Source organism: Strix uralensis, chromosome 1, assembly GCF_047716275.1.
Source record: "Strix uralensis isolate ZFMK-TIS-50842 chromosome 1, bStrUra1, whole genome shotgun sequence".
In the NCBI taxonomy this organism is placed as follows: domain Eukaryota; kingdom Metazoa; phylum Chordata; class Aves; order Strigiformes; family Strigidae; genus Strix; species Strix uralensis.
In genome coordinates this window covers 49,930,227-49,953,714 of record NC_133972.1, presented here as the reverse complement: position 1 = coordinate 49,953,714, position 23,488 = coordinate 49,930,227, and the positions used below count along the sequence as shown (strand labels likewise).

The following is a 23,488-nucleotide window of genomic DNA, read 5'->3' as shown; positions in this document are numbered from 1 at the left end:
GCACTTGGCTTCATCACAGCTATTTGAACAGTCAGGTGTAAAATCACAAAATTTGTCAGATGAAATACATTGTCCATCCCCACATGAAAAAAGTCCCGGTGGACAGTGAAATGATGAAGAATTAGCATCTGCAAATTCTATTACCCCTTAAAAATTAAAAAAAAAAAAAAAAGTAAAAACTTACACACATATATAAAATTCTAAGAAGTGCTTTTTATCCTCTTTGAATATAGTAAGGTACTTAGCACAAGGAACATAGCATGACCTATGAAGTGAACTAGATTATATCACAACTGATAAGAAAGACAGTCGATATTAATGTCTGATGCTCTTAAAGTATATATAATTCTCCACAATATACACATTTTTGTATGAAAAATTATCAAGAACTCCTTAAAGTTACAGGGCCAGCCTCTAATTCAGAGGCATGGTGCTGTGTACAGCAACCTGCTGTTTCCCCCATAGTCAGGAGCAGGTCTTTCACAAAAGCTTTCTGTGGTAGCAGCGATTTCTCTGTGTTCAGCTCACAACGAATGTTTCAAGAAGCCAAAAGTTTGATGTTGCATCACTACTAGCTTTCACCTCAATCTACACATTAGAAAACACCCCAAATTTCAATGAATGGGGAAATAAAAAGCCAAGGACTACTGGTTTTACTTGAGTAGATTTCTGGAAAGACAGCAAGTGAGAGGAATGACATGCAGCTTTTCATCTTTTTTGTTTAACTTAGCTTTTTTAGATACTCATATTGTTATCCAGACAGAGCTTTTTCTAAAAAACACCCCCTTCTAAAAATAATATCTTTGTGACTGATGGGTAAATAGAGGAGTTGTAGGGAAAATAATTAAAGCAAATTAATGTTGCTTCAGATACTTAGCTACCATCAATCAGACTGTATATAGGGATCAGAGAAGCCTTAAAAACACAGCTCCAAAGTTTTCTATTATGCCTTTAAATTTACAAAGAAATTCAGGTATCTGTTGGCTATAACCCATCAGCATTACTACTGACTGTGTATGGCCTGTGCCATTTTAGAAAAGTAGTCATTAACAGTCAAGAGGACCAGAAGCAGCAGTCTGACAGAAGGTTACATTATTTTATATTTCCATCCGTTTTCACTTCAAGATTACAAAGCGTGAGTACACAGACAATTTGGTGCATATTTGACTGTAATAATGGGAGAACCCTCTTGACCTAAAGATTGTGCAGTGGAATTTGCTCTTCAGTGGAAGATATAAGATGCTTTGCTTCTGTCTCTACATCCAAGTGTGAATGTGGGCAGATGCTACCTAGTAAATGGTATCTGGAAATACCCATCACAGATCAATTCACAGAACTGGTGAAAACTACTTACAGAAGCTACTGTGTAACACAGGATGAAAGTCTTCATTATAGATGATTGACTACAGCATATGGACTTTTCCCTCAGATTATCCCCTGCTTTCTTATAGGTATCTTGAAGTTGTCAGTTGAATCACAGTTATACATAACAGACATTGGGGAAAATGTATTGAAAACTACAGAACTTGCCTTCACTTCCTTTGCTGACACCTGGAAGTGATTTATTCACAACTCCACATTGCCCTGTTATACTGATGTCATCAACAGCAACAGTAGCATTTGTTGTTAGAATAGTAGCTCGTAAAACTATCTGTAAAGACAAATAAATAAGTTAGATCATTAAAGGCGACAAGATAAAAAGACATATATATATTCCTTTATAATTTACGTTAGCTGCACAGGAAGTAAATATTGCCTACAATCATCTTGGAATACCAGCCAGTAAAAAATATGACTGAGATTTGGTCAAAGTCAGAAATTTGCTCCTCAACTGGGAAAGCCATAACTATCTTTACTTATAGAAAGTTATGCAACCCAGATGACCTTGCCTCAATCTAAACTAGTAAAAGCCATTACTACTTGAATGAATTGTCTTCCTGCTGGAACCATTAAAAGTTATACATCTTGTTAAACAAACTATTCAGGATTACCAAATATGATGGTTTACAATTCCATTTAATTGCATTCATCTATACTATGCCTGCTGAAGTCAACAACATGTGGTACAGTAAATGTAGGGATTGTAAAGATGCATTTGTAAATACAAGGAAATATTCAGGAGATCATAAAAGGAAGTAAAGCTTAGTCGTAATTTACCGATAATGAGAATTGAGTGGCCTTGAAGATGACAGAGACCAAAACTGGAATTTTGATTTGCTGAATCCTTATATTTGAGTTGCTGACTCTCCTAAGAGTTCCCTTCTGTTTTACTAAAGTGTAGCAGGCTGAGATTATGTAAAAATAAAATTAAACTCAAGACTTGCTAATTGTTTGTGATCAATGCTGCAAATCGAAGTATTTGCACTTCTCCTGCGTTTAGCCAACAAAATTAGGCCCTCACTCTGTTCAGCAGTATTTATAACAAGTTCATTTTCTTAAAAGCTACTGCACTATTTCTACTTGATTTTTATTAAAAAAAGGTGATTCTAATGCATACAATACTGAAACAATGGTGATGTTCTTTAATAGCTACATCTATGGAAAGAGCTGAATGGAATTCTTTTTTATATGAGCATTAAAGAATAGAAATTCTCTTTTTACATTTCATTATAAATTAATTCTAAAGGCCAAATTAGAATACCTTTCTGAAAACAATGTAAATGTAATTTCTAATTACCTGAAAAGGTAAGTCCTCAAATGAACTTTCTACAGGTATATTCACTTTTGTCCACTGCATCTCAGGTGATCCTGAAATGTCACGCAATTTTTCCAAACTTCCATCCAATGCAGTTCTCTTAAAGACAGAAAGCTGGGAATCCTGAGATAACTGGTACCAAAATCTTACCTATTGAAAGAGATTTAATGAAACACTTTAAAAACTATATCATCAGCAGCAATAAATTCAGTATCAACTGTATGTACATTATAACACAGAATGACGTGACAGGTCTAAACACATCCTGGGCATAAAAGAAAGAGATGTATGAAACTATAGCATGTTGAGGAGCAGTGTTACATCTAAAGATAAAACTATAATTAAAAGTAAAGCTTATTTTTAAAACTTACTTTTTAATTTGTATTTATCAACTGATACAGACCAACTGACATGACATCCCTTAACTCTTTTTAGCTTAGAAAGGACTTAGAAAGATCTCAAAGATTACTTTTCTTCACAAATGTTGAATATAGGACAGCTTCATAAGTATGTTATACTCAGAAGTGCAACAGTTGAGAAACTTCTATGAAAGAAACCTTATGACCTTCTATTTCCACATCAACACAAATTAAAATTATCTGAAGACTGATGTTTAAAATAATCTATTGGTCTGAAACAAGTGGATTCACCAATATAGGGGAAGAAAAACCGACAACTGTAGGTGGATGAGGTTGCAAAAAACTGCTTGCCAAGCACAAAAGATCAGAAAACAGTGAAAATCCTAGTTCACTATGCCTGCCCTGCAAGACAAAGTAAATCTGATACATTTATTTTTTTTTTTTAAATATTACTCAGACAAAAATTCAGCTGAGAACTGCAGAGAAGAAATAAGATTTTCAAAGACCGGGTTTTTTTTTTTTCCTTCTCCCTTGAGTCCTTCCTGCTTCTTCACATAGCGAAAGACTATAATTTCTTCAACAGCAGACTCTACTTCCCTGCAAAAGCCTTGGTAATACTTGAATCTTTGTGAAAGTAAAACAAGAGCTGTAAAAATAGCTCTTCCCACACAGTTTTTTGCCCATCTCTGTATGATCTTACACTGTGAATCTTGGATCATCACACTACAGAGAGAAAGTTTCCTTTTATTTTTTCATGTTATATGAGCTTTTAAACAGAGTTAAAGAATACAGACCATTTTAGCCTAATAACCAAATGAAACTTATGTATTTTTTTGCAAGACAATAACAAATATGAGAAAACTCATCTTTAGCCTCAGGACAAATACAGATGCATGTGTTAGCCAGCTTTCAGTTAGACATGAGACAATTAAAGTCTTTTATTTGAGCAAGACAGCTGACACAATAAGCTGTACAGGTAATGGAAAAGCATTATATTAGGGACTGTAACAGGCAAAACAGCCTTAGGGTAGTGGTGTAATTTTTACTTAATTTAATTTATTGTGAAATAATGTAAATTTCTAATCACTGGTTGGACTACTGAGAAAAAAGAAAAAAGAAAACAAACGCTTAAACACAAACACGAGCAAACACTTTTCCTTCCCCTTCCCCAGGCCAGTTTAAGTTAAACACTTAGCCTGCCCCCTTCCTAGTCTTAATTTCCCTAATTTTTGCTGCAGGCACTCAGTCTGGTCCAATTCCTTTGGGGAGGCAACAGGTGGAACAGGAGGTTGGTCATGTGAGCAATGTTTTTTTTTCTGGTGCTCCCTACATGTTCCTTTCCTCTGCTCTTGTTTCAGCTCAGGGCTTTGACAGGCCACAGTCCCTCTGGGGTGTCCTTAGCCCAGCATGGGTCACCCATAGTTGCAGTCCTCTCAGAGCCATACCTCCTCAGCATGGACCACCTCCTTCTGTGGTTACATCTCCAGCTGTGTTCCCAACAATGTCCCCGTTCCACACTTCTCCTTCTTGTTTGCCCCCAAGAGATCTTTTTTTCCTTTTTTAAGAGAAGTAGCAGTTTAAGAGTAACCAGACTCTGAGAGGAGTCTTTTCTTCAATAAATTACCACATTAAGGTCTCTGTTAAAGCTGTAGATCCTTAGTGTGCCAAGGAAGTTGAAGAACAGGATTGATGAATTTGAGAACTCCTTACATTCAAATCATTGACTAATAATCTGAAAATCATCATGCATATGAATTCACTACCTTTCACTTCTGTCCCTGAACTTAACCCATAAAATTGTCGAATACACCAAAGACACAACATCTGCTATGTATAACGAGAGGGTTTCTTTTTCTTGTGTTACAAGGCAGATCAATGGTTAGGAAATACTCTTGTTACAACACACTTACTTTTTAATATCTTCTGGCTTCATGGCTGATGAATTTGGTCTCTCAATTTCCCATAGTGTTTCTTTTTTCCCCACTCATGAAAATCATGTATTATATAAAATAATCTCAAGACTTATTAATAAATTGAAATACTTTCATGTAATTTTCTTTCCCCACTAGAAAACTTAAGGAATACAAAGCAGCAGGTATACAAATACTTTTCAAAATGAGCTGTTTGAAGAACTACATCCTAAACAATCTAGTCATAAGGTTTATGTTTATCAAAGAGCTTTTCAAACAAATTTGTATTTTCATTACATAAGAAATAAAATTACCCTCCCTCTCTATGTCTGCATGTTCTACTTTACAATGACTACTATGTCCATTAAAGAGCCATAAACAGAGAGCTAGGACTAGAAATTTGTTTCTGCAACTCCAAAACTTTGAGCTAAATGAAGATGTTTCTTAGCTGACATCTACAGAAAGACTCAGCTACAAGAAGCTGCAGAAAGAAGTTACTTCTAAGCCTCAATTAGCCAGTAAGGCACAATATAAAACTATTATCCCTCAACTCCAATTTTCTTTTTTTTTTTTTTTTTAATTTTTTAAGCCAACTGGAACCAAAGAACTTGTAAAGCTATTAATAAACATAGATCTCTTTATGTAGATCCTTTTATCCTCTCAGTGGGACATCCAACAGAGGGCAACATCTCACATTTATACGCAGAGAGCATAACACACCAATACACATCCTAATGAGCAACTCCTACTCCTTGCGCTTTCCCAGAAATAAAAGTCTGCAGGGAAAATGTGGCAGAAAGCCAGGCTTCCTGTCTTCAAAAACACTCTTTTTTTCAGACATGTATAGCTGAATAAGAACTTGCCCTAGTTTTTGTTAAATCTTGGAAACTTTAAATACATTCAATACGTGCACACTCAAAATTAAAAATGGTTTCTTTTCTGACTTTGAACTAGAGGAATGTATGTGCATCCCTGCTGCATTTGTATTTATTTTGAATGCAGACCAAACTCTGCAATAGATCTAACTAGAATGATTCATTGATTCACATACCAGTTTTGCCCAGTTCACTTTAAGGTATTCTAAGAAAAATTAATCTGAACCTGAAAGGTGTTTATCTACTCAGTATCAAAGTCTACAAAAGAGATATGAAACTGCCTGAACAAATGCACTGTGTGTATAAAGGTTGTTGGTATCCCAGGAGTAATGCAACACACAGGGCTCTAATGGGATGCTGTGAGGCCACCTGTGTTCCCTGCAGAGGCATTCTTTTTTATTTGATTCTGAATCTATTTTATTTCTGATTCTTTACAACTCTAAGAAGCCGTGTGAAGATTAAGAACTGAGATAGTGCATTAAATGACAGCAAGGCACTGTTTTTAAATTCTTTAAGAGACTTCTACTCCTCGACTGCAAATTGCAACTATTCAACTGAGATCTGGTAACTTATTGATGTGCGTAGTCCAAGTCAGCTCCAGTCTCAAGTAAAACAGGTTTATCTAAGCTAACACTTGTTTCAGTTCCTTACACTAGGAAAAAACTAAGAAGCCTAGGACCTGCTGGAATAAAATCCTGCTATTTGTTGGGCCTTCTAAATGCAGTCTCTCCGCACGTTGTTTTCTGACATTCTTATTTTTGAAAAAAGTTTTCCTAAGTGAAATTACAATTTCTGTTCTACACTGAGTTTGAAAAATTGAGTAACCAGTTTACATTTTATTTTGTTTCTTTAAAGCCTCTTTTTGCCACTGAACACAATAAAATTATTTTCGCAAGCTTTCCCTATCTTTTATTTTTCTTGTCCGTGACTTCTTAAATCAGGAAGCATTATGTAGTAGTAGAAAAATATCACACCATAACTACACAGCTTAGCTTCTCCCCAATATGGCATAAATTTTGAAAAGTTGTGGAATAGAAAACAAAAAAAGTCTCAGAAAAAAATAAAAGAACTTATAAAACTGTACAGCAGCTATTCACTTTATTCAATGGCCAAAAGGATAAACAAAAATACAGTTAGGAATGTTTTAATATATTTATATATATTTAATATATTTCTTCAAGTTCTGTTTTAAAAATACATATTTTGTTGAAAATTCCAACACTCTAGTTATAAAACCGTGTTTTCATTTTTCATCCAAGACTTTTCTATTTTTTAGCCCTCCTGACCCATTTTTTCCAGATAGCTTTCTAGTTTCTCAGAGCACCTGCCATCCTGGCTGATTGTTTTTGCATTCCTCTACAGAGCCACAATACATTTGACAAGAAAAACATTTCAAGGTAAACTCTCAAGTACTGTACTGATCAGCTTAAAAAGCATCCTCCTCAAACCATCATTAAAATTTAAGATGTATCTGCAGTATGATAGCTAATTCTCTCTGGTCACACTAACATAGTTTGTATAGTGATTTCAAACCACAGGTGTCCTATTATGGAATGTTGGATGTGTGTCTTCCCTGCCTGCAGATGAGAACATGACTGCCAGCTTTTGCTCAAAAGGTAGGCTGCTTTGACTGTGAGTTGATATAGCCCTAATATTGTTGTCCAGCTAGGTTTGTCACAGCATAAAAAAACCTGAAGCATAGCCTTAAATCTGAGTCACCTGGTAGATGCTTTAGAAGGAATAATAATCAGATATTGCAATTTGGCAGCAAAGCAGTAAAAATCTGCTGCATCTCCTTCCTCCCGAATAATTATTCTGTAACTCCTTCTATTAGTATTGAAATGGATCCAGTCTTTCAGCAGAAACATTTACAGCATAAAGAATACCATATCTGCAGATCAGGTGAGTGACAGCTTACAAAGGTGAGGACAGTTAATATCAAACTGTTACCTGACAGCAAGAAAGCCCAGGGGACAGCTTGACAAGGAAAGGGCTCCCCAGGTGAGACATGGCCATTTTTGTGTTCATCTGGTGTGATCCACTGAAGTAAATGAATGCTCCTGTAAACAAAAATCAAAGAAATGTGAGAAATATGTCATACTCCAATGGCAAATAGCTACCTCAGAGAGGTAACTATGTGCTCTGTGAGGCACATAAAGCTTACTCATAAACGTAAACAAATGAAACAGCTTTGCCATCAGTTCAGTCTCTGTGGATAATGAAGAGGATCTTGTAACAAGCTGTGACAACCAGTGTCTATGTAGGCAAAGACAAAATAGAATTGCTAAATGCTCTTGCCTGTTTCCTCTGCAATAAAATTAACATGACTGAATCCAAAGATGAGGAAAAAAGAAGAAGGAAATAAGTGTATTTGGGCAACCGTTGCTGAGACTACCCTGTCATGGTGCCTGCAAGCATTTAAAACTGAGGAAGTAAGTACAGAGCTGTGAAAAAGGAGTTCAGATGTTGCTTCTGTGAGGGCTTTACTGTGCAGACCCACTGGGTATGTTTTTTCATCTGCCTTCTTCAGGCAAAACCCTTAAGATGTCCATCATCCAAACACTACAACTACTTCACATCACTTTCACATGGTGCCTGTCTGCTCTCCACACAGGCTGGGGAGAGCGAAGTGACTGCAGGAGCTGCAACACAGAGCACCCTGGAGATAGAACAGCATAGACCTCAGCTGGAATCCCTAAAGGACACATTTTAATTGGCTTAAATAAGTTTCAAACAGAATTTAGAACAAAAATTAATTTCCTTTAGGGTACAGTATTCACTCTCAGCACAGCCCAGCCAGTTTTAAGCATGCTAACAATGTTGCAGACCATGGGAGCCAATGGAATAAGCTATATTTTCTCATGGGGTCCACAGACTTGACATTGTTGTCTGTGCTAGTGGGGATGAAAGCTTAATTAAAGATCTAATCTGAACTCTGGCAAACGAACTGCCTTTGGATTTGAACTACAGCAGATGTGCTTCAGACAAAGGTAGGGAAGGATAAACATCTTCAAGGGGCCCTAAAGCAGCATATTTTGAATGCCGTCAGTGCTGCCTTTGCTGAATACTGAGACTTTTTCATGAAAGTCTATGCAAAACAACACTAAAGGCTCAGTCTTGTTTGCGCATTGATATTACACATATTGCCTTACATCTTGGAAAATCAGCTATTGTGCTGCCACAGTCATACGCCTTAGCCATTTATTTCCCATGGATACATAATGAAGCAGAGGGTTAGGTCCAGCCCCACGTGAATAATCGCATTGCTTTAGCAAGGCTGGCACAAAGAGGTGACCGTTACAGCTCCTTGTACAAACAGGCGTGCTGCGCTCTGCAGCGCAAGGGAAGCTCCCCTCATTGGAATGCAAGGGTACTTCAAAGGATCCTCTTTTAATTTGCAGCTGAGGCTCTACAGTAGCCTTGTTAAGATCTTCATTAATCAAAATTTGCTGCTGCCCTCCCCAGGAGAGAAGAAAGTTGAACACTCTGAGGTACCACAAGCAACTGTGGCAACCTGAAGGACCTTGATTTAATACTGGCAAAAGCTTGCTCAGATTCTGGAAGCCTAATTCTAAAGCCATGATGTGGCTGTAGCAGGCACAGTGATACATGGATACAAAATCACCTCAGAAACACTTTTTCACTAACTTATATGGGGAATGCATCATTACTGGGCTTTAAGGGTGCTGCACGGTAACCTCAAGATCTCTTGAGGTTTCAACCTGCAGCAGCTTATAAAGATGTGAACTTAACTTGTAATGATTAAGGTATCAAAGGAGCTTAAGTGAAGCAGTACATAGTTCCATATGCGCTAATTTAACATCCTGCTTAGGCTGCAGAGCAGATGTTTCTACCAGCAGCCTTCATTATGACCACATTATACCTCAGATCTCACAAGCACCTAGAATAATCCACAAGGGAAAGACACAGGCATATCAGTGCACTTCTCCTGAGCTGTGAGAGTTTGGAAGCTGTGATGCAGTAATGTTCACAGACAATGCAGTAATGCAGATCCAGTGCCACTCTACAGAGACAATAAAATGAAATATCAAACAGCTGCTGAGAAAGTGAATACCAGCTTTGGTACACTTCATCACTTGGGGACCAATGGAAAACTGCACATGATTGTGCAGTTAGTTACTCTAGAACACGGACACATACACTCGTACCCCACTAGGGTGTGCTCAGGTGAATTTTAATCCTGGAATTCCTCTACCTTTGAATGTTCATAGTGGAATACTAAATATTTCACCTTCCTTTAATATGAACATAGGGGAGAAGTGTGGACATCTGGCTGTAGGAAAATATACATAATTTTTAAAAAAAAATTTACTTAAAGGGGTATTGGACTCTAATCCAGATTTTAAAGTAATCTAACCTCCACTGGAATCAGTGTGATAGATAAGTTTTAATAAAATTAAAGTTGCAAAATATTTGCCAATATTATTTGACAATGACAAACATGCTAAGCAGTTTTAGTTTTATGCATTATGCTGTAATAACACACCCATTTTGGAAAAATACTTTAAAACAGCCCTCTACTGGAATAAACTTTTTCCAACTAAATGCATTGTATGGCACCTGTGGGCTGAAGGAAGAACTGTTTAAAGAATATTACACTCACTGTATTTTTCCCAGACAAAACCGATTAATTTACCTGCACTCTACAAAAAGCTACAGTGATATTTTATCCAATATTTTCTAGAATGGCCCCTGTGTGATTATTTAGTACAAAGATGCTTATGATATTCATGAACAAAGTTAACTATATCAGTTCAAAGGTCAGTATCTCAAAAAACTGAAGGTTGAATCATCTCATACCTCATTGATTGTCCCAGCAGAAAATGAAGGTTACAAAGGCGTAGTAACCAAATCACATCTAAGAAAGAGCATCCCCAAAAGACTAGCTTTCTGTAACATGTTACCTATGTTATATACATACTAAGTAGCATCCATTTCAAATCACTTTTTATCACTGTTACAATTCACAGGCAGAAATACTCATCACAGAAGGAAGAAAATAATAATAATAAAAGAAATTTCACCACATCCAGTATTAGTTGTATGACCTCTGCCAGGCAGTCTCCTGTCAAGGGGAGCCTGTTTTTTCATTATGTTCCAGTCAGCATCACCTTTGTTTAGTGGCTTCCATCCACAGAAGTCAGTCTCAAAATCACATGTAGTGTCATTAGCTGTTGTAAGAATAAAAACAGTAAGAGAATATTAAGTTGAATTTGATGCAACAGTTTAAGACCACAACTATAACTATTTTGTATTTGGATGTACAAGGAGTCTTAAAGATTATTCAGATGGACAAAAAGTTCTAGAATACAGGTAACGGATCAGGCAGACCATTCCCTTCTTAATCAAACTCAGAACCATGAAGGAAACCATCTATAAGAGAATAAACTATATCATATTAAAGATAATAACTGTACATAGGCTGCTGATAGATTATGAAAGTAATATTATACATTTTTAAAAGGTAAATTCTACTGGAAAGTTAATTATGAATGTGTGGAAAAAATTAAAATTTATTTAATGCTTTAAATACACTGAAAGTAAAGATGAATTAAGCTTCAACTTAATTTATTTTTGAAAATGAGATTTAAATTTATGAATTATTTAGGTCTCCTAGAAATTTTTATTGCAAAGTTAAAGACCATTTTCTCAGTTGGTATGGATTAGACCAATTTAGACTGTATAAAAATCTTATACAGTCTTTCATTTCTTGAGCACAATTAATTATTTTGATAAGAAAATTGTATAATCTGAGAGTTTTCTTTCCTAGTCCAGAACAGCTTCACAAAGCCCTACACTTAACTCTTTGGGCCACTTATCACAAATGTAAACATTACTTTTAAACTGTACTTGGCACTTTCCAGACTTGATGACACATTTATCCTATCATATCTGTCTCAGACATGATTATACACATTACTCCAATTTTCAGATTGTACAAAACCAAAATGAAATGCATCTCTGTTGAAGCATTATGGCAGTAAGGCTCCATTGTAAAGGTCTTCCTGGTATAAAGAGGCTATTTGAGCAGTTAAATTCTAAGGTACAAAATAAATCACAAATATCAGTATCTTTTATCTGGATTCATCAAAATTCAATGGAGCATGCTTTTTTGTTTAGCGTAGTATATTAGTTAAATATGAAACTTGGTTAACTTATTTAATTACAAATTTCTCATGCTTTTGACAAGGTACCTTGTTAATTAGACTTCAATTGCTAATACATTAACATAGAATATGCAAATTGATATCCAAGTCTAAGCTGCTTCACTCTACGGTATTTAATAGTATGCCTAGGCAATGTGCTTTCCTTAGCTAAGCAGTCTTGAGAGAACCAATGTGTCACAAAAACCCAAACATTCTATGCTTAAACATGTCTTTTTTCTGGCCTCCCTAAACCCTGCAAAAGGTGTTCTGTGTAAGAAGCTGACTGCAGTGACTGCATAGTAATATCCAAAAAGACATCAGTAAATGACCATGTAGACACAAAGAGCTTACTCTGTTGCAACCAAAAACCTGTTCCTGGAAGGAAAATGCCAGGCCAAAATTAAAATAACAGTTTAAATATGAAAAAGAGATCAAGATGCTATTAATGATTAAAATTGTACAGCTCAATAAGGTATTCAGCATGGGTTTTGTGGGCTTTTTTTAATTCATATGCTTTTAACTAGAGGTACTTAAGACCATGAAAAGGCTTGTTATTGCAATAGGAAGAACAACATCTTTCACATGTTGATGACACCAGATCTGTTGCCATTTAATGTGACTCAATACCAGGCTCAGGGTTTTTCACTGGCTCGTAGTGAAAAGTGGACTGTGGAAGATACATTTGGAAATCGTATACTAAAAGAACTTGGCAAGGCTGTGATCAGACAGAGCCTATCACTGCCCTTAATGGTCTACAGGAGGACAGAAGTCTGGTGAAATCATCATTTCATACGTTGGTAGCCCCTAGTACAATTTCTTCTGACGCTATGGATTTAGAAAGAAATGTATAAACATCATCTTTTAGGTTGAATATACAAACAGTGGAGAAAAAAAAAAAAAAAAAAAAGAAGATATGCACACACAAAAAGACGCAATTCCAAATCACATTATTTTGCCCAGACATTTTTCCAAACTTTATTCAAGTCTGAACACAATTATACAGGTAGGAAGAATATTCATGATGTTGTGCTTTTGGGTTGTTTGGTTTGGGATTTTTTAGGGGGACGGCAGGAAGGTGGGGAATAAAAAAATGCCACTGCAGTTCACTACATTTGATAATATTGACCATGTCTGGGATGCTAATTCTTTTTTTTTCCATTGCACCAACTTTAAAATTGCAAGCTCTATACAAACATGCAGTTGTGCAGAGACACTGGGCCAGGGCCATTTACCAAGGCAAGTGCTCCACCATATGTGTTTTCTGGAGGTGATACTTCGTTTTAAAAGTATTAATCTGTGAGAGAACTGCTAGGCTATAAATGTGAGTAAAACCTAATTGTCTGAGTTAACAGTTTGATTTAAATTTTATCCCTATATTATTCTAAAAAATTAAGGGTTCCTTGTAAATGCTTAATGAAGCTTGAAAAAAAAGTTTTGTGCTTTGTCTGAAACCCAAATCTAAATGAGACAATTTCTCAGTGTATTTTTTCAGTGGCCAAACATCAATAAACTTTAAGAAATGCTCCTTTCACATCAAAACAGTGAATGACTTTTATTATTTACATGATTTTTCTACATTTTTATTTGAACCTTCAAGTGATTATAGGGAATGATTCACTGTTCATAGTTGGAAAATAAGTGACTGCACAACCTATATTTTTTGACGATTCATACTGAAGTTATATAAGTTAAACAGACATAAATAATAATTCTGGTATATTATGTCCTTTTCTACTGCACCTCTTACCATCAGAACTTATGTTTTTTATTTCACTGGGAAGATTCCCTGGATTTAAACTGCAGAAAGATTTTCCACATTCTGACAAAACCAGTTAATTCCCATTTTTGAACAATATAATTCAGCAAAACAGAAAGGAAATTAGAAAGAAACAACAACCCACATTCATTTTAATAACAAACCAAATTTGAGAAATAATTTTTTTTTAATGTAGGTATATCAGTACATCTTAACTAGTCAAGGAGTAAATCATTACACCAGTTCTGCAAAAATAATGACTCCAGGATGTAACCAGGAGAAAAAAATGTTCCCCAAACACATCTTCTTGAATTTCAACAAATAACTGGAACTTACTAAAGCCATAAAATACACTGGAAAGATTTTTCAATTAATATGAACTATTTTTGAACATACACTTTTTAAAAAAGAAACAGGAAACAAAGCACATATTCCAAGACCACTCGGAAGTTAAATGGAAATGTTTTTTCTTTGACTATCTTACTCTACCTATCCCAGCTCTGCTTGCTCTTCCTGGGGGAAAACGAGAGCAGTTGGACTACCAGCCAATTAACATTGCTTCATCTTTGCTATCCTGCAACTGGATGAAGCTTTTTCAATCCTACTCTGGCAGCTCAATCAAATGAACACAACTGGGGGGACAGCTTCTCTCTACATCAGGTTGGTGTTCCCTTACTAATGGTAGCGAATGAGGAGGGCTGCTACCCTCACTCAGTGTGGCAACACCCAAGCTACTTTGGAATTTGGGGCATAAAATATCTGTATGATCAGTGACAAAAACACCTCTGTGTGATTACTTTGTCATTAATATTTTGTCATTTCTGGCTAACATTTAATGTCATTTTGAGAAAGGGAAGGGTAACACTTATACTTTCTTACTGACTCTCCATACACTTTCCTTACCAGTTTGTAATTAGTTTTATTTATTTAGAATTTGTTAAAGGATTCATGCAGAAAGATTGCAGATGGCTATAGGTCATCTAGCCTGAACTGTCATAAGTCATTAGACAGATCTCTCATAATACCCTAGTGCCTTAGGTGAGAGGGTCTCATCTCCTTCTGAAACTACTCAGTCTCCTTGCTTAGGGTTAAGAGATCGCTGGTGTTAAGAGAATCTCATGTCAACCCAGGGTCTGCAGAGGGTACTCTTACCTGGAGTTAACTGTTCTGGTGAAACACAAAGGCAATGTTACACAGTGTTCATAAGCAATGAAGAAGTCTGTATGAAGATAGGGAGCCACTACAGAGAGACTTGGATGGGTTGGATCAGTGGGCCAACATTAATGGGATGAGCTTCAACAAGGACAAGTGCCAGGTCCTGCACTTGGGCCACAACAGCCCCATGCATTGCTACAGGCTTGGGGAGGTGTGGCTGGAGAGCTGTCTGGAAGAGAAGGATCTGGGGGTTCTAATTGACAAGCAACTGAACATGAGCCGGCAGTGTGCCCAGGTGGCCAAGAAAGCCAACGGCATCCTGGCTTGTATTAGAAATAACGTGACCAGCAGAAGTAGGGAGGTGATAGTCCCCCTGTGCTCTGCACTGGTGAGGCCACACCTTGAGTATTGTGTCCAGTTTTGGGCACCTCAATACGAGAGGGATATCGAGGTGCTGGAGTGAGTGCAGAGGAGGGCAACGAAGCTGGTGAAGAGCCTGGAGAATAAGTCCTATGAGGAACAATTGAAGGAGCCGGGACTGTTCAGTTTGAGGAAGAGAAGGCTGAGGAGAGACCTCATCACTCTCTACACCTACCTGAAAGGACATTGTAGAAAAGTTGGTGCTGTCTCTTCTCACAGGTGATTAGTGACGGAACAAGGGGAAATGGCTTTAAACTGCAACAGGGGAGGTTTAGACTGGACAGTAGGAAAAAATTTTTCACAGAAAGAGTGGTCAGACAGTGGAATAGACTGCCCAGGGAGGTGGTGGAGTCACCATCCCTGGATGTGTTTAAGGGTCGTTTAGATGAGATGCTGGGGGATGTGGTGTAGGGGAGAACTTTGCAGAGTAGGGCTGATGGTTGGACTTGATGATCCCAAGGGTCTTTTCCAAGCTGAATGATTCTGTGATTCTATAATAACATGGATGTAGCTTCTTTTTCTATTCATGTATATACAAGATTGATGGACGTATCCTCCCAATTCAGGCAATTAATGTGTTGCAAGAAACACATAAATGTGTAATAAAACAAATGTTACAGACTGAAAAATACTCTTTCTAATTTAAAGTTGAATGGTAATAAAAGGATTTGCACATGTGTTCATGTACTGTAGAAGGTCTCAAGGATTTGCAGTTGTAAATTGCTATACTGTAAATGAAATGCAGTAAAAGGTACACGGCTTTAAAATTATACAAGTTTCTATCATTCTACATATTTTCTATTCATAAATTATACAAATCCTATGAAAGGCTGAGAATATTTAGGCTAATACTAGAGATGCAAAATTAAAACCAAAAGAGTTAGACAGGTGTTTTAAGGAAGCTTCTGTTTAGGCTAAATGGAAGGTGATGTTCTTTCAGAAACAGCTGTAGTATGTCCCACCCCACAACCATTTTGAATCTACATGAGTGTTGATGAATAGGTAATTTACAGAAATACTAATGTATCAAAGTGTGATATCACTTGAAAATAGCAAGCACTTCCTGTACTACTTGCCAAGTTGCTAGGATTGCTACCCACCAATTCATTTGTGATGTTTTCGTATGTACTATGTATGTTACATATAAATAATGTATAGTAATAGTAAATATAGTGCCAGAAGTATTTGTTATTTGTCATGGCATTTAGTGCAAAACTTCCTTTATATTAGGTAGGAAATAAAGGAAATGTATCAGCGTGAAAGGGGTCTTTTAATCCTTCAAACGACCTAAGTACTGTATCTCACTTCCTCTGTTTTGGATATATTAACTAGTTTTTGATAATTTATTATCAGTCACTGTGAAATAATAAATTTGGAAGTGATCTCAATTAACTAGTGTCAAATAAGACATAATGAAAATGTAGAATTTAATTCTAAAAACATTAATATCATCATTTGTCACATCATTAGATTCATTGATTTCAACAAAACTACTCAAATGTGGTTACTCATGTGCATAAGGGTTTCCTAGACAAGTTCCTAATTTTTTGGGACTTTTAAGTCTCATATACTTAAATATGTATTTATATAAGTGGGCAGAGATTAAACAGAAAGTTTAAGCAGAGATTAAACAGAAAGTTTAAGAAGCATTATAAAACATACATGTATTTGTTCTTGTAATAAATTGAGTTATTATAAGACCATTCATGTCAAGTTAACATGAGCAAAGAGAATTATTATAATGAAGCAAAGAAAATCCTCAAAGAAGAAGGAAATCCTTCACATTGCTAAGTAACAGCTGTCTGCCTTTGTTTTCATTCAGCATGGAGATCTGTCAGCTCTTTCAGTACATGAGAGTACTTCATCAAAGGAAACTACTGAGGATGTGTCCAAGGATAAATGCTAAAATACCTAAAAGAATAGAGACTAAAACATGCATTATTGTACCAGATAGAAATTTTTACTGAAAATTAATGGATAAATGTAGTGCACTCTAAATATCATGGAGTACAATTTCAAGATCATGTGAAAAACGTACATAATGGGAGGAAAACAACAAAGGACAGAAATAAAGGATGATTTTGCCTTTAGGTCTCTTTCTTCAAGATGGCAGAAAGTGTTACAAAGATGAATCTTTTAAACTAAATTCCACCTTTAGGGTCCACTTTCCTGAAAAGGAGTGTGTGAAGTAGCCAAGACAATATTAGCCATTAAAATGAGTCAACATTAAAAACAGTTATTCTTATTTTAAAGATGGAGATTTTTTTCTTTTCTTTCTTCTCAGCCAGTAGTCAGAGCAACATGCAACTGCTATGGATTACTCATATTTTAGAAAATCACCTTTTTAACCCTTTTTTGAGAGGATGAGTATACTTTTGTGCACTACTCCAACAAAATAATACATCTTCAACCTGCAAATGCCTCAACATGGAGTGAAGCGCACAATCCCTATGCCTTGGGTTCAACTGAGTGTGATATTTCCTTTAAATTGAAATATACCAGGAGTCAGTGGAGAATCAGTATCACATGGTAAACCAAAGTTAGCTGCAGAGGCAGCAGCAAACAGTGGAGCACTAGGCAGAGCTACTGAAGAGGGTTTTGCACTGGCTGGGCCATCTGTCAGTCCTTGCCCTAACACACTAATTCTGGAGATGCCACAAAGGACAGTGTTGAGATCCCCAGGTCATTCTGACTTTCCTTTCTTCTGCTGACTCTCCAGTTTTTCTGACCCATCCACATAAGCACAATAGAAGCCATATTCTCAAGAGTGAGTCCCACTGTGATCTTCCTTTAACTCTAAAATACTGAATATATCTAGGCTATTTGTTAATCTGTTGGTTACCCAACGCCAATGACCAGTGTCTGAGACACGGGGATAAAAATAAAATAAGGAAGTGTAATGCACTGCATGCAAATTATAATTGCCTGTAAGTGTTTAGAGTTATTTTTATTTTCACTTTGCGTGGTAATATTAACAGCTACCCTTCAACTGGGACAATTACTTTTTACAAAAACTTAAAATTATTCTTCTGTATTCCCAGTCATTATTCAGCACAATTCTTTCATATTCTTACTGAAGTGGGAACACTAAATTGCTGAGAAATAAACTCCAATTTATAAAGTAGGATTTACTTTCATTCTATTCCTCCTCCTAAAGCATATGAGTGAACTCTCTGCTCTCCTACCAGCAAACATACAGAGTTAACAGAACAAGGTCAAGTCTTGTAAAAAAGGAAAACAGATCTCAAAGAGGGAGACCCTATAGACTTTAATGTTGGCTTAGATTCCACCCAGAGATAAAAGAGTATAAACCTTCCTATTTGAAATATTATTTCAACATTTGCACATATTACATGTTTCATAGATGGCCTCTACATGTTTATATAAGTAATTGAAAAGATTAAAGGTTCAGACTGAAAGTTAAAAAAAAAAGCCCATAGTCACTAATAGTTCCTAAAGCCTTCTCAAGAAATTAAAAAATAAGACATTATCAGTGTTCTCCATCCTGCTATCTTGAGTGACACAAAATTTTAATTTGCACCTCCCAGCAGCAATAGATATCATCACCAATATCTTAAATATGAGCACAGTTTTCATCTGCAACACACATTTACTACCACAGGCAAATATATGTACAGATGTATACTGCATAATATTCAGTTTAGAAGTGATAGGGTCTCTAAAGCTGCTTTCACATAGAGATATAAAATGTTTCAGAATTATTATAGACATCTTCTAGTAATTTTAATTATTTTCTTTTACTTGATTGGACAGTAGAACTGTAATTTCTAAGCAAATTTACGTTCAATTGAAAACATGAATAAAAGGAAGTTTCTGAATTGTAGCTGATTTGTATGGTGATTTATATCACCATGCAAACATCATAGAATCACAGGATGATTTGGGTTGGAAGGGACCTTAAAGACCACCTAGTTCCAACCCCCCTGCCATGGGCAGGAACACCTTCCACTAGACCAGGTTGCTCAAAGCCCCGTCCAAACTGGCCTTGAACACCTCCAGGGAGGGGGCAGCCACAACTTCTCTGGGCAACCTGTTTCAGTGTCTCACCACCCTCACAGGAAAGAATTTCTTCCTTACACCTAATCTAAATCTACCTTCTTCCTGTTGAAAACCATTACCCCTTGTCCTACCACTACACTCCCTGATAAAGAGTCCCTCCCCATCCTTCCTGTAGGCCCCCTTTAAGTACTGGAAGGTTGCTATAAGGTTTCCCCAGAGCCTTCTCTTCTCTAGGCTGAACAACCCCAACTCTCTCAGCCTGTCCTCATAGGGGAGGTGCTCCAGCTCCCTGACCATCTTCGTGACCCTCCTCTGGACCTGCTCAATTAGGTCTATGTCCTTCTTATGTTGGGGGCCCCAGAGCTGGACGCAGTACTGCAGGTGAGGTCTCATGAGAGCAGAGTAGAGGGGGAGAAACACTTCCCTTGACCTGTTGGTCATGTTTCTCTTGATGCAGCCCAGGACATGGATGGCTTTCTGGGCTGCAAGGGCCCATTGCTGGCTCATAGTCAGTTTCCCATGCACCAATGCCCCCAAGTCCCTCTCTGCAGGGCCGCTCTCAATCCATTCTTCACTCAGCCTGTATTTATGCTTGGGATTAACCCAACCCATGTGCAGGACCTTGTACTTGGCCTTGTTGAACTTCATGAGGTTCACAAGGGCCCACGTCTCAAGCCTATCCAGGTCCCTCTGGATTGCATCCCTTCCCTGCAGCTTGTCAACTGCACCTCACAGCTTGGTATCATCACCAAACTTGCTGAGGGTGCACTTAATCCCACTGTCCATGTCACCGACAAAGACGTTAAACAGCACTGGTCCCAATACCTGAGGAACATCACTCATCAATGCTCTCCACTTGGACATCGAGTCATTGACCACAACTCTTTGAGTGCAACCATCCAACCAATTCCTTATCCACCAAGTTCTCCATCCATCAAACCCATGCCTCTCCAATTTAGAGACAAGGATGTTGTGCAGGACAGCATCAAAAGTTTTGCACATGTCCAAGTAGATGGCATCAGTTTCTCTTCCCTTATTCACCAACACTGTAACCCCATCATAGAAGGCCACCAAATTTGTCAGGCATGATTTGCCCTTAGTGAAGCCATGTTGACTGTCACCAATCACTTCCTTATTTTCCATGTGCCCTAGCATAGCTTCCAGGAGGATCTTCTCCATCATCTTGCTGGGCACAGGGGTGAGACTGACTGGCCTGTAGTTCACCCTGTCTTCCTTTTTTCCCTTTTTATAAAACGGGGTTATGTTTCCCCTTTTCCAGCCAATGGGAACTTCCCTGGACTGCCACGACCTCTCAAATATGATGGATAGTGGCCCTGCCACTTCATTCACCAGTTCCCTCAGGACCTGCAGAATCACATTCCATGGACTTGTGCATCTTCAGGTGCCTTATGAAATGTCATGTCACCTAATGCATTTTCTGACAGTAACTCACAGACAGTCTAAATTAGAAAAGTTTTCAAACGATAAATCCCAAGGCAGATTTAAGTTCCTCTCAAATTAAGGAAGCAGACAATACAAATATATGTAAGGAATACACTTAAACAAAAATATGCAAAATGTTACATTTGTGCAGATACTTAAAAAATTACTATCTGGATCCAAAATCTATTGCTGAGACCGAATAGAGAAATAGAAAGCAATGGGAAGACAAACAATGCATGACAGAAAATGCTATTGACATTGTTACTAACCTTCTAAGACGCAGAATCCTGGTGGCTCTGATGGTGTAGTATCCAAGAGCTGGATGCTATTCAAACAGATGAAACCTGCCCTGTTCTGGAGTGTTCCTTTAAACATAAGCTATGGATTGTTAAAGTTAAAATATTTGCATCAAGAGACAACAGAGAGAATAAGTTTTTATTTAGATAAAACTGTAATGTTCTACATGTAAAAAGCACTGCATACTTTCCATTACAAAACCATGACAAATTTGAAACCAGAAGCTGAATCTTTGTATGATGACCTCAGGTTGAAGTTAAGTAAAAAACCTATTTTAAAGAAAAACTCCTAATCTCATAACCTTTTGACTAAAACATTGCAATGTCCCTCTGCTTTAGAAAAGTGACCTGAAATGTAATACCTTGTAGACTCCATCTTCTGCTCTGAAGTCTCTTCAAAACCTCATTTTGCAGATGCCCATGAGAAAAATGTTGAATTACACTCACAGGTGAATAAAATGTACTAGGGAGTGTCCTCAGACATCAGTCGGCATAGCATAACTTAAGAACTGATACTTGTTTTATCATTTAAGATAAAAATTAAGTCTATGCAATGGGATTGGTCCCTGTCTGCTGGTAATGCTTGAACTGTTCCAGGCACTGTCTGGGAGATGACCAATTTGCTTGGGTCAAAACCTTGCTTAGGACCATAATAATGTTTTAATTATATGGACTGTCGCATGCCAATATTGGGACTGTGCCCTGGCCCTGGTTATTTTACTACTATTGGCATAGACATAGAGATTCAAGGAGCATTTCTCTCTATGACAGAGTTCCCTTGCTCTGATCAGATTTTACACAAGCTGATTTAGAGCAACATAGGTTCAGAAGAACATCTCTTGCTCCCGGCCACCACAGAGTCCCGCTCTGCTGGGTCTCAAAGCAAGATTACCCCACTTGTGGTCTCCAAGTTTCTTTTACCTGAGCTAAAGCAGCAAACAGGAGGAAGCAAGCTGAGATTCATCAGAAAGATGAAGGCTGCAATGAAAGAAAACACTGAGACAAGAGCAGGAGCTGAAGGCACAAATCAAAAATGGAGTTGTGGGTTTTGACAGGCTGAGACATGACCAGAGCACGAGTCTCAGAAAGTAGTCATGTGCAAGAGACAGAAAGCACAGTGGAAGGAAAGCTGGACAAGAGTATCTGACAAAACAGAAGGAAACTAGAACAGATGTGATTTGGGGCATAAGCAGAAGGGTCTAATATACTCCCTGAAGCCTGGGAATTAGTTTGGAGTGAAATCTCAAGAGGCATTTTTCTTTCTAAGAAATAAGAATTATATACATAGATTTCCACTAGAGACAACTTCCTCAAAATGACAAAAGCCTTCTAATACTATTCAGTTTCTACCAGTTCAAACAGCAGAATATTATGCTGAAAACATTACATTGTTACATAATTAAAGATAGTATCTTTCCTTCCCTAAGCACAACTGATCTTTGCCATCCTTGTACAAGAATGCATAGTTTTGGCTATCTGCATATATACATACAACCTCAGCAGCCTTCTGTTTATTTATTTTTAGATTACTATACGTAGTCTTGTTACACATCTGGTTGTTTATTCACACTTGTCCTTGTGGGAAAAGGAGAGACAGGCAACAACAGGTACTTGCAACCTACTAGCTTGCTGAAATGCATTCATTCTAATATATGTTAAAATGTCAATTCCTGTAGTAGGCTTAGTCTTTGTACTTTTACAGAGATTACATTTTCAGCTGATTGTTGAGACAGCAAAATATGATGGTTATTTACAGAATTATGAAAAATAAATGTAAATGTAAAATTACTTAAAATAGAAACATGTAAATTAATTTAAGAATTAAGTAGTTACAACTTTACATTCTTCTCTATGCCTGTAAATTCAAGGGTAAGATATTCTATCATAATTACTGGTTTACATCATTTGACTGAAATCCCACAGACACCATTCACATCATCCCACTTAATAACATTTATATTTAAATGAGTTTGTAACACCTGATATGGACTCAGATGACTAACTAAAATATGGTGAGATTTGTATTCATTCTCTTGTCTGTTATAAAAGACCAGCAGCTTCAACACCTGATCTCTGTGTGTGGTGGTTTGACCTTGGCTAAATGCCAGGTACCCACCAAGTCGCTCTATCACTTCCCCGCTTTCCCCTTTTTTTCTCAACAGGGCAAAAAGGGGAAAGAAAATAAGATAGGAAAAAACCGACTCTTGTGGGTAAAACAAAAGCAGTTTTAATGTAATCAAAGCAAAGCAAAGGCCTGCGTGCAGAAGCAAAAAGAAAACAGATTTATCTCTACTTCCCATTAACAGGCGATGTTGGGCCTTCTCAGGAAGCAGGGCCCTGATATGCGTAGTGGTTGCCTTGGAGGACCAAGAGTGACCCCACCCCCTTCCTC

General features: G+C 37.2%; 1 protein-coding gene across 1 annotated transcript in view; it reads right to left on the bottom strand.

Moving 5' to 3' along the window:
* MALRD1 (MAM and LDL receptor class A domain containing 1) overlaps positions 1-23,488 on the bottom strand; it is a 288,915-nt gene that overhangs the window by 235,424 nt on the left and 30,003 nt on the right. The window contains exons 9-13 of the mRNA XM_074876823.1: positions 21,070-21,178; positions 10,885-11,031; positions 7,790-7,899; positions 2,678-2,845; positions 1,531-1,651 (exon numbers count right to left, since the gene is read on the bottom strand). Coding sequence (XP_074732924.1) covers positions 1,531-1,651; positions 2,678-2,845; positions 7,790-7,899; positions 10,885-11,031; positions 21,070-21,178 — 655 coding nt within the window. The remainder of the gene's footprint in view (positions 1-1,530; positions 1,652-2,677; positions 2,846-7,789; positions 7,900-10,884; positions 11,032-21,069; positions 21,179-23,488) is intronic.